The following is a 12,530-nucleotide window of genomic DNA, read 5'->3' as shown; positions in this document are numbered from 1 at the left end:
TTCTTTATTATATTGTCAATAATAATATAGACGTCGCCAACGAGGGTACAATTAGCGGCTCGATGGCCGTGAAGAATTAAACGAAATAAAAATAACGAGTTGGATTAGTATGTCTTAGGTGGTTTACAGTGGGTGATCAAATTATTAGGGCTTTTTCGTGTTTCTGTAGAAATAGAGCCACAATTTTCAGGTTTTTACATTATAAAAAATACTTCTAAAAATAAACAAGTACATTTAAAAGATTATGAAGAAGGTAACGCCGCCTTTTGCTGCAATTACTGCCTCAATTCTTTTCGGCATTTTAAGCGATTCATTTTGATTGCTTTATTTCTAGCCCATACTTCTATCAAACGTTCAATCAATTGACATTCCTTACTAATAATAAATATTTCCACTTTTTGATGAGGTTGAGGTCCGAAGAATTTCTAGGCCAATTAAGAACTTTCACAAAAAAATAACAAAAACTCCGTTTAACTCGGTTTTCATTTAAGAATTAATGATATTTATGTAAAATCATCAGCCACTGTAGGTTTGTTGACAAATGTCCGTTAGTTTCCTGAAACGTGAAAGCGTGTTTCTGGAGGATTCTCGATAATACAGACGTCAGCCGAAAAATGGGGTCGGCCGGACAGAAAATCTCGTTAACAATTTACCGAATCTGTGAACGGTGCCACGTGTCTCGGCCGCTTTAAGGGAGTACCCTCGTGCCAGAAGAATCCGAGACACGAGGCGGCCCACCCACGTACATGCTTGTAAGCTCCCCATGCCCTCCCCTTCTTCCCTCTTTTCAACGGGGATCATATAATACACCTACACCCGTCACCCAAGTAAACGCTCGAAGCAGACGAGAAGAGGCGTTCATCGTGTCGTTCCCGTCGACGACAGGTCCACTTCCGGCCCGCATTCGTCGCTTAAACGCTTCCTCGTGCTGTGATTTATTCGTTTCAGTGACCACGAGGGGCCACTCTATACTACATACGAATATTATACTCGAGAACATTGTACTTTTCCCAATAATTTTCATCAATTTTCCATCGATACAGAAAAGCTTGCTTCATCCTTGACGCTTATGGATCCAGTTTTCTTTAAAAAATAATTTTCTCAGCGAGTTTGTTAACGTCTGGTTCAGAGCACTGAGGTAATCAACTTGCCCGAGCTTTGGGTCATTCGACCCTGAAGAGATTGATGTACCCGGCTAACGCTTAATCGTATGCTCGTAAAGACGAATGACGATCAACTTCCTTCCGGGGGCCACCTACGCTTCTCTCGATTCGTTGTCCAGCGTTGAAACGTTATTAACCGTGAAACGATCGGTGAAATGTTCTCGGGAAATAATTATCTATCGCATGATCCGTTTCTGCGAACTCAATCGACCCTATGATGAATGTCCTACAGAGACGAATTATGATACCTTTCCAGTCTGTTTATCCCCCGCAATTTGATTGTTTCAAATGATTTCGTTTACAAACGATCAATCTGAAATTCTTCGAGAGAGAATGGTACGTCGAAGTAAATATCGTCGAGATTGCTAATACCTAGCGCGAGAAGGTTCGAGGTTGCGCGAAGAGGCAAAGAAAAGCGTGGCGAAAGAAAACGGTAGCTCGTTAAAGGAACTTAATTGATTTAATGGCAGAAAATCGAGCCGGGATAATCGTCCACCGCCATATTATTTCAACGTGAAGTAATCCCTCCGTGTGTCGTAGACATTCTGATGCTGTTTTCTTCGCAGACCGAGAATCGACTCGAGCCACGACTTCCTTTCACTAATGGGGTTCCTCCGTTACCTTCGCAGGACGAACGATCGGCAACGAATTCAATTTCTAAACGGTCGATCGAACACAGGTGTACAGGAGGACGGTTGCGTTCTGCCTACAAACTGTCTGTCCGTCATGCTTGATTCTCATTAGCGGCATCGCCAAGTTTATCCCGTCGTTTATTAACTGCGGAAAAGCGCGCTAGTAACAAGCACTGTACGCGCTGGCAATTAATTTAAAAGTTAAACGCTTCGAAACTCGACGCTCGAAACGTGGCGTTATTAATTACGCAATATTACGCTCGCATCGTTCACGCTGTTACGTTCAAATTATCGTCAAAGAAAGCAGCAACCTGATTCATCAAAGTCCCATCCTTCCTACCGACGAAGCGCGAAAGCTTTCCATTTCTTCGTTCATTAGAAAATAATACTTCAGATATCAGCTGCCCCGTAACGAAAGGGTTAAAATCCTTATTTCGCAATCAAGCGGAATGGCAGATAATCTGCGGGCGTGTATTATTCGCGTCGAACGCGAGAGAATGAGAGAAGGGAATGCGGCGGTGGTTATCGGTTTACTGACCGTGTAAAAGTTTCCTCCGTGGCGCGTTACGCCCATAAGTCAGGGGATATTTGAAAGGTGAAGCAACGTTCTGGGACCAGCAAGTGGATCCCCCGCAGTGCGATCCACCGGCTTGTTAATCGCCCAATGAACGCGACCGTTTCACCTTGGTTCAGCCTCGAAAACGTTCCTCGAAGAAAAGCCACCTCGAGATCGTTCACCGTGTAGCCGATTCCTTTCGCGATAATCGCTCGTATCTTCGGATTAACGTAACGACATTTTAGCGGTTATTATGACAGCTACGTAATGACTTTGACGACTCGATTTAACGAGGTCAACCAGAATTAAAATGGGGATTCTCGGTATTTACCACTATTTTGCCACTTTGACAAACATCCGTAGATGTTTCGTAAACTATAGTCCGCGTACCTAATTGCCGTTGACAATAGAGTTGTCCGTGGCGCGGTCATAGAGTAGCAGCTGCTTAATTATTCGCTCGTGTAGACACTTGTCGCGTCATTACGCTTCCGTTTGTCGTCGACGGTGTTTCTCTGGTTGATGGGCGGTGGACGGTGTTAATCTAAAACCGGAACAGCTCGTTTCGATTGTTTCGTGTCTCGCGTCGAATCGTAGAACCGATTTTCCACGGTTAACTATCGAAGGAAAGAGGGAAAGAGACGGAGCTCGAGGCACGCGTGATGATACGCTGGCGATCAGACAAGAACGATAATTACAGGAGTCGTTAATACGTCGTTAGAAGTGATTTTATTTTAACGACTACACGGAGAGGATGGAGAATCCAAGTTGTCGGAAAAGCCGTTTCCTTCGCTGTTCAACATCGATAGGAATTTCTGACAGTTGGATAATTAGCGTCGTTAACGTCATCGAATGACGCCTGTCGCAATAGACAGTCTATTAAAAGATCGTTTTAACGTGGTCGCGATAAAGACGTAAGAATTGATTTTCAACGAAGCTTATTAACCCTTAATTGCTACGATGAAACGCAAATATTATTTGAAAAAAGAAAATTCAATAATTCGATAAAAACAAAGTCAAAGGCAATAATGATCAACAACGGTAATAAAAGTCAGAAATGAAGTGTGTTTTTCTACACCGTCTCGTAGCAGTGGTAAAAGAAAAGGAAAATAAGGGATAGATATCGAATGAACCTGATCGATCCTGTACTGGAAATCGATCCAGGGGAAATATGTAATAACACAATTTTACGATCACGAACGATCGTTGAAAGAAACAAGCCCACCATTAGCGGTCTACCAGTTACTTCTCGAAACACTGTCGAACGGGCTCGATAAATCTTGCTGGTATTTATCACTCGGAGATTTCTTGTCGCGTGTCAGCCACGAGTTTCACCGGTCTTAACAAATCTGCGTGCCGCGAACGTGCCGGCGATACAATGCCGCCATTTGTAGCAGGACGCGAGACGAAAACGATCGTTCCAGGCGATTCTTGGATCTGAAAATACACTTTACGATATCTGGAACGAACGGAAGCCATTCATAGGTTTCTGTAGCCGCCTCTAGGCCACACAGGGATACGAGCAACCGCTATTATACACGGATGGTGCGTGCCTCTAGCAGGGTTTGTTATCGTGTTCAGCCGCGGAGAACGGGAGGCACCTTCGATTTAACCTTAATAAGATCGATGGATCCCACGAGGCTACCCGATATGGTGCTCGCTTATACACACACGTACCCATCGGGCACTGGGTGATTCAGAAACGCAGAGATTCGATTGGGAATACGTTTTCAAGGATCGAATTTTATTTTCTTTGTCTTCTCTTCTATTCACAAATTAGAGATCTAAAATTATAGATTAATTAAATGAAGTACCCATCGGATACTGGGTAATTCAGAAACGCAGAGATTCAATTGGGAATACGTTTTCAAGGATCGAATTTTATTTTCTTTGTCTTCTCTTCTATTCACAAATTAGAGATCTAAAATTATAGATTAATTAAATGAAGTACCCATCGGATACTAGGTAATTCAGAAACGCAGAGATTCATTTGGGAACACGTTTTCAAGGACCGCATTTTATTTTCTTTGTCTTCTCTTCTATTCAAAAATTAGAGATCTAAAATTAGAGATTAATTATATCTGATAAATTAAATAAATTACCCATCGGATACTGGGTGATTCAGAAACGCAGAGATTCATTTGGGAATACGTTTCGAAGGACCGCATTTTATTTTCTTTGTCTTCTCTTCTATTCATAAATTAGAGATCTACAATTATAGATTAATCATATCTGATAAATTAAATTCGTGATCTCCTATTAGATTAGATATCTTTCCAAATGGCTAAGATTTTAAGCGCGTAGTTAAGAATAAATGGTGGTTCTAGTTCGTCAATGTCAAGTTTGACCCAGAAAATTCATACGACCTGTCGTTTCCATTTAACGGGTTAAAAGATGAATTCGAAAACTACAGTCGATCTTCGAGTGACGGTGCGCGTACGCTTGTCTTGTTCAATCAGCGGAACAAGGGAAAGAGAAGCTAGTAGGGGAGAGCGACGACTGAGAAACAAGGCTGCAAATTAATGTCTCTTTATTTCGTAGCGAACATTTCGTTAAAGCTTGATTTATCACCATATAGCTCGTGCTGCCTTTTTATCGGACGATCGCCCGCGGCTTCGATCGCTCCTTTAATTATGCAATACCGTATGGATCCTATTCGCGAGCACGAAGCTAATAATAACGTGATCTCGTTTCCTTTCTTCGGAAACCTTCTTCTTTTAACTGTCAACCGAGCAGTTGAACACTGTATCTAAAATTGTTCAAAACAGTCGAGAAATTAAACTGATAAGTAATAGGAGTTGAAACCTCGTATCATAGAAAATAATATATTGATTTTATTGAATCGTATAAATGGTAATGTCATTAAAACATCGGATAAATAATTATAGCCTAGTGATTAGAAAAAAAATAATACGCCTATAAATCGATGGAAATTCCTTGGAGATCGATAAAACGTAAATGACGAATCAAACTCGGAATTAACGATATTCTTTTTAAAGAGCTTCGATTTCTCGATGAAGAGCAGTCGTGATTCCTTTCTCATATCTCAGATATTTGCGTCCAATTAAGATCTTCACGCGTTACAGTTTCCGTTCTAATCAAAGGCAGCCTGTGGAAGTCCTTTCTCCTCGTTAAGAAATCGTCGAACGGCGGAACGGTTTCCCGGTTGTCGCGTTCGTTACTAATATCGGCCATTTATCGCGAGTCATGGCTGCCACGAACGAATTTGCCGTGTTTTTCTCGCTGGCGAATGCATTTCAAGCAACAGTTTCGCGCTCGACTTTTTTTTGCCAATGGAAATATCGTCCGTACGCGTAACACATACTCAGCCCGGAAAGCTAATTAACCATAACTTTCCGTAAATGGATGTAACGCGCGATACCCTCGTTTTATTGCCGGCTGCGTCCAAGGTGGTAACGAATATATTCCTACGGGACAAGATCATTAGCGGGACTTTTAAGAACCCTTTAGACACCGTGTCAGTTTCAAAACGGTCAGAAAAGTGATTAGAAAAAATAAGCGTTCCAGTTGGAAAAGAAAAATACGCGTCCCCGTTTAAAATATTTCAATTTTATGAAAATCACAACGAAGGGGTTAACGACTGAATTTCTGTCGCCGCGATTCGTCGCAGAGGTATTCGAAGGCTGAAACGCCCCGGCACGCGATCCAGCCAGTAAGCATTAACGATAATCGAGTCTCGAGCGATCGTGCCAGTTCTTCCTAGGCACGCGTACGCGAAACAATTTGTATGACCACGCAAGAGTTGCATAATTCTCGCGGTGGTCACGAGAAACGGCCCTCGTAATTGCGCTCGCAATGAACGACCCGGGCTAAAATTCGAGCTCGCTCGTTGCAACCCCTTGGCGTTGCTCTGAAATTTCCTTCGGAGATTAATAACGAATTATCCCGGTGATAAGAGGCGATTTCTGTTGCGCGAACGCCGATAAAGTATCATTAACACCGCGTCGAATATTTCCATTCGTTAATTCAACAAGACCACAAATCGTCGAAAGTTTTACGACGATTTTCCTTCGCAAAATCGAGGGAAATTCGTTGGTGCATGTCGCAGGTGTTTCCCGTTTCCTCGGAAATGAACGGCTGACAATGATGCCCGTTGGCCGGATATTAGCGCACGCGAGTTCCCCGCAAAAAGAGTACCCGACCGGGTCCGGTCTCGGCCATGCGATATCACGAGCCGCACGACCGGTGCAATAACAGTGATTAAGCTTTATCGTGGCCGTTTCAACGGACTATTTATCTGTCGACCGCGAAATTACGCGCTGTAAAGACATAATAGGAACGCGATCCAATATTGTCGTTTGTCCGCGGCTAGACATCGGCGGCTGGAACCGGCCCCGTTTAAAAAGAAAAAGACTACCGGTTATTAATCGGGAATTTAGCACTTTTATGTGTTCCACCGCAAGCGTACGACTTCATTTCGCCCGAAGAGATCGCAACAAGACCGGTACGACGAAATACTTTGACAAGGGCACCCGTTTGCCTAGAAATTAAAGTACCATCACCCGGAAGATCCATCGATACAGAGAGGCGTAAATCGTTTTCCAACAACGATCGAGCGAAAGCGCGTTTGTCCGGGAGAAGGAGAAAAAATGATCCGTGAGAAATTCGTGGCATTCCCATTACGGCTTTTCCTCTGCTACATGAAACCATTAAAATACAATAGGCTTGTAAGAGGACGCTTAAAGCAACGCTCGTGTTATCCAGAATTCTTTTCTAACGCGATCGTATATGCAGCCGGTAATAATTTTTCAACGAACACGTGGAGGCCTAATCGTAAAAGCTGCACACCTAGACGGTGTGACATGCTCGAAAACAGAGAAAAGCGAGATCTAATAGGGTGCGATTATTTACCGACGGTTTGCATAAGAATACGACAACTGAATGACCTATAGGAAATTGTCGTTCGCATACAAAAGCCGCGAAAATATATAGTTGGTTGCGTATCGCGGTTGATTTATGGGGCAGAGTGCAGCTTATTCCTACGAGTGCTTAACAATTGTTTCCTGACAATGAGCGTATATCAGATATGAGTAACACGAAGGAACGTTTTCTACCATTCATCAAGCTGGCACTCGGTCGGCTAGGTAAAGTAATTACACGTTTTCCTATGTCGTTTCAAAGGATCGTCCATCCGCACGAAACCAAGGAAACAATACCAATAAGACGTTCCCGGGAGACAAAATAAATCTTTAATCAACCGTGTCGAGGAAGGAAGTTCGAACGGGGTTATCGATTTCACGGTTGATAGGAATGCCGCTAAAAGCTCGATGAATATTCATGTAACAATCGTCCACGAGCGGAGGGACACTTGTAACTTTTCTTGATTACGTAAGAATTTGATTGAGTTACTGAAACATCAGTTTCTACTCGACGTCATCTAATAAGTAATATTGTATACTTATTTTGTAAAAAGAAGCGACACAATAACGTCTTCATAAAAGAGCCACGAATTATCCCACTCGTGTCGATTTCATTTTCCACGCTTTTTATACGTTCGATGAATTATTAATATCCTGATTAAAATCGACAGTTCGTCTGAAAGGCGAATCGAAATCGTGCAACGTTCCAACTGGTTTTATTTCTGGGAACAATATGATCACGAGAGGATTTTTGCTAGGAACCGTGGGATAATTAGCGAAGCGTTGCTCGTAAAAAATTATAAGCAACCGATAATCCGAATAAAATTGTCGGAATCGTGACAGAGCGAGAGCCTTTTACTTACATAATAACCGGTGAAGCTATTTCTTTCGAGGCGTGAAATATCATTCTTTCGGGGTACAGATATTTATAAGTCGATGAACGTCCATTAAGCTGTTCTAATAGGGAACCAGCTTATTGGACAATCGCCTATTAACGTATCTAACAGTTTATATTGTCGGGGAAAAAATCGATCGAACATTGGGTGTACTTCGTAAACTTTCATGGGAATATAAATTGAACGAGAATCACGAACGAGCATAGAAAACATATACCGTTGATTATATTAACTGACCTTTTGCTTTGAGCAACAATTATTTCCCATTCGGTGGAAATTTATCTGTGATACTTGCCAACCGATGTTGTTTCATAACAATTATAGAATTATTTCAACTTTCGCGAGAATTCTTTATATTTTAGTCCGGTAAATAGAAATTCGGAAAGTTCAGACTGGACAAAACTCACCAGAGGAGGGCCGGTCCGAGTACCTGGTGCAGTAGACCCAGGCAGGCCAGGGTAACTGCTTGCCAGGATCGGTCACAGGTGGTCCGGTTGCGTTCGATGCAGTATTCCCGCTCGACACGGCTCCAGGCGACGCGTTAGTCGTCGAGGTCGTCTCCGAGCTGCTCTTCTCCGACGTTTCCGAGGACGATTCTAAAAAGTCTTTCGTCAGGTCGATCGGTCTCGAGGCAACCTTCTTCGGTCTGGATTTCTTCAAAGAAATAGGATCCGTGATCCTTCTGCCGAAGTCTGCCTTCAGAATATTATCTATACTGAACTTCAGACTAGCCTGATGTTGCAGGTTATTGTTATTGTTATTATTATGATTGTTGTGATGATTGGTGTTGTTGATGCCGTTGTTTTGCACGCCATTGGCCGCCGGTATGGTTCTTCCGTTTTCTTCCCTCGCCCCGGGTGAAGCGGGGCTACCGGGTTCCCTTTGAAGGATCTTATTAACCGAGAGACGATGTTGGTGCACCGAATTCGCGGGTATGTGTTGCACCTGGGAGGTTTGGTGCAGATGAACGTGGCTGTTTACGTGGTGCAGGTGTTGACCAGGGTGAGGCATCAACGAGGCTGTTTCCCGAGGATCTCGGCAGGCCGTTGGGTGAAGGACAGGGGTGGTCGCTTGCAGACCGGTCACCGTCATGGCCGACGGTGGTGACAAGGACAGTCTCGTGACCAGGGGAACGCTGATAGGGGTGCGGTGCAACCTCTCGACAGTCGGGTACACGATTTCGTGACCGAGAGCGTGTTGAACTCGCGTCGGGTAGTCGGAAATGTCGGATTCCCTGGACGAGTATCGTGGTAACAAGTGCTGAGGATGAGTGGACTGATACCTGGGCACTATGACGTCCGGGATAGCCTCTGGACGACCCGGGGACGAGGCGGTGGCCGAAGAGGAAGCCGGTGATCTGACGGAGGATGCCGTGGGCGAGGATGGTGGTTGACTGTACGCCGGTGGACTGGGTGCTGGGATATGATTACTCGTACGTTGATAAAACGCATCGTTGCAGCTCGTTGAGCTAGAAGGCGATGGTGTCGCCGATATCCTGGTGTTCTCTTCGTCGCGAAAGTCGCACCGACTGCTAGCCGATTCCTGGTCGTACCTGACCGAACCGCAACCACGTATCCCAACGACGCTGGTGGGCGTCGGTTCGCTACCGACGCTCAACACCTCGCTGGTGTCGCTTTCGCAATCGCTGTCGGGCTCGTTGCCGTCATTCCCTCGCACCTGGTCCCGTTTCTCGGACTCGTCGATCTCTAACCGGCTCGCCAGGTGATTCTGTCTGATCTCGTGGAGATCGGACGAGTCTAAACCGATGGACGACGTCGGTGGAGTGTTTGACATCTTTTCTTTAACTTCTCTTTCTTTTCCTGGTGGAAGTTCACCTCGGGTCTGTCGAATCTCTTCCACGAAGAAGTTAGGCCTTGTCCGACTTTAACCTTCCCATGGCGACAGGAAAGGACTCTCGAATTTGTTGTTCCTTTTTTAATCTACTCGTTGATTCGACGACTTTGAGTTCGCTCGGAGCCACCTACCTGACGGATTCCGTCCGTTTAATGTTGCCTGGAGGGAGCATCATCTTCGAGCAGGATACCTGCCCGATCGTTAACCAACGTTGAAACGTTCACGAGATACCTCTGACATTTTAGTTGCATAGTGTCATAAATTAGCCGATCGAACGCACTTCTCTCGATAGAAACTCCGAAATGATTACACAGGTCTTCGGTATTCTTCTACTCCTCGAGCACTAGGTACTCTTTCCCCAGTCTCTTTCCGACGGACACTGTTCAGTCCTGTTCATAACGGAGTACCACGATAATTCTCCAGTTTATCTTCCATTTCTCCCGTTGAACAGTCTTTTACATGAAAATACACTAAGAATCAATGCACCCCGATCCACCGGTTCATTGCTCCAACAGACAGTGGTACCGATAACGAACCGTGTCCTTCGAATGAAGGATTCTGGGCATCACCGATCCGTCGTACTTGCTGGAAATCTTCCGGAGACGTCCATAATCCATCGCACTCTCACTTTGTCGCGTTGCTGTTGCCCTGGTTAAGTCGATAGAAACGGGAAGCTAGGGATAAACCGGGTTGTGCGCCACGGTGGTCGATCCGATGGGCAAACGGGAACGCGCACGAAACTCGGCCAACGGCCAGGAAAACCGAGGCGAAAACCGAGGCCAAGGAGTCGGAATGGCGGATATACCGAAGGGATAGACGAAGACACGATGTCCCAGACGACGATCGGTGGAACGGTGGAGTGCTGCACGGCGCTGCTAGACGCGGGTTTCAACGGAACCGTTGTGCGACGCTGTGGATCCAGGCCGGGGCTGGTTGTCCAGTTGGTTGCCGCGAACCGTCTGCGGCGAGGAAGCGGCGGGAGGGTCGACGATGGGCGTTACTGGGCGTCGATTCTACCACCGCTACGCCCCTGAGTTGACCTTTTCAGGGGTGAAGACCCTGTCTAGGGACGAGACTACTCGACATCTGCCGGCTGTTGCGAGAACCAAGGGAACCCGTACCGCCCAACCTTCCACCACTCGGTGGAACGTGAACTGCTGATAGGTAACCCAGAACCTGCTTTTCCCCCTTCGTTACCCACCTTCTCCTTCCTCTTTTTGCCTCCAACACCCTGTCGTCTCGTCTCTCTTCAACGTACACCGTTTCATCGTTCATCCCCACTTTGTCGGAACCGCGGAACCTCCAGTCTCTTCGTGTTTATACCTACGGGGTAACCCTCTCTCTTCGGCATACCACCTCCTCTTCCTTCCACCTGGACGAAACGTTCTCCGTTTTACCTCTGGGCTCCTCTATCTGCTCGCCGGTGATCCAGTACGCTGCCCCCTTGTACGCTTGTCCTTTTTAGTCAGACGCTGTTCGTCTTCTTCCTGCTCGCTACTCGATTTATCCCCACCCAGCCTTTTATCGCGTTGCCTTTCGAGATTCTCCTTGTCTCTCTTACCAAGACACCACTCGTTTTCTCGTCCCCAGCACGTTCCGCCTGTTCTTTCTGATTCCTCTATCTGCTCTTAGGCGATCCGGCTGTGTTAGCTCCTACCACCTTTAGCTTCTCTTCCATCCAGGTACCTTCTTCGTTTCGTCTATTTTTCATCGCCCCGAAACTCCGCCGCTTTCCTCGCGCGTTTGTCTCGGCCAATTCGATCTACCCTCTTTCTCTCACGCGTTCATCCCTCGTTCCTTGCACATCGCCGCGCGACGCGTTTACTTCTTGTCGTTCCACCCTCGGAACGCTGCGTTCCGTGGCCGATTTGCGATCGTTTCGCGGTCGGTGGATAAATCAATTGCGCGAGCCAACGACGCTATGATCGCAGCTATTACGGTAATACGCCGTTGTAACAATAGCCATTCGGGACATAGCACAGGCTTATCTATCCAATTTCATCGTTGCCGCGGAATTACCGGCCAGGAAGAGGGAAGGGGTAATGATTTGAATAATTTCCCTCGGTATTCGTTAATCGTGCCGCGATCGGGGGCCAATTTTTTCTTGCCAATTTCTCTGATGGTTATTCTCACGCCTATTTATCCCTGGTGTAGTTTCCAATCGCGTCCCGGTATTCTTAGCCGAAGGAAGACGAAGAAAAATAGGAAAAGGAAAGAAAAGCCGGGATGCAGACGTTCGACGCGTACAAGGAGAGGTGTACTTTGGCTGCGAGAATATCGATTCTCTTGCACACCGGTTTTTCTCCCTCGAAAAGCGTGGCGTGCATGCGCGCCGTGAATCACGTATTCATTTTTCGTCGGGTTCGTGAGAGAAGCCTCGGGAGCGCGTCAACGTGCTCTCAGGCGATCGTTAAGCCTCATTATGGGCCGATCTTTCAACGGATAGGACGGCCGGTCGGGAGAGGAAAAAAGGAAAAAGGATATGTCAGCTCGTAAATCGTACGTTGGCTCAAGTTAAAAGTGCGTCAACATCGATCCGTGACACGTAAACA

General features: G+C 45.8%; 1 protein-coding gene across 3 annotated transcripts in view; it reads right to left on the bottom strand.

Moving 5' to 3' along the window:
- The window catches only part of LOC114878778 (segmentation polarity homeobox protein engrailed-like), a 55,420-nt gene extending 44,502 nt beyond the window's left edge, over positions 1-10,918 (bottom strand). For all 3 annotated transcript variants that reach the window (XM_029192942.2, XM_029192944.2, XM_029192945.2), the window contains exon 1: positions 8,532-10,918. In XM_029192942.2, coding sequence (XP_029048775.2) covers positions 8,532-9,918 — 1,387 coding nt within the window. In that variant the 5' untranslated portion in view covers positions 9,919-10,918. The remainder of the gene's footprint in view (positions 1-8,531) is intronic.
- Between the last annotated feature and the right edge of the window lie 1,612 nt (positions 10,919-12,530).

The sequence above is a fragment of the Osmia bicornis genome, chromosome 13, assembly GCF_907164935.1.
Source record: "Osmia bicornis bicornis chromosome 13, iOsmBic2.1, whole genome shotgun sequence".
NCBI lineage: Eukaryota > Metazoa > Arthropoda > Insecta > Hymenoptera > Megachilidae > Osmia > Osmia bicornis.
This window is presented reverse-complemented; position numbering and strand designations above follow the sequence as displayed.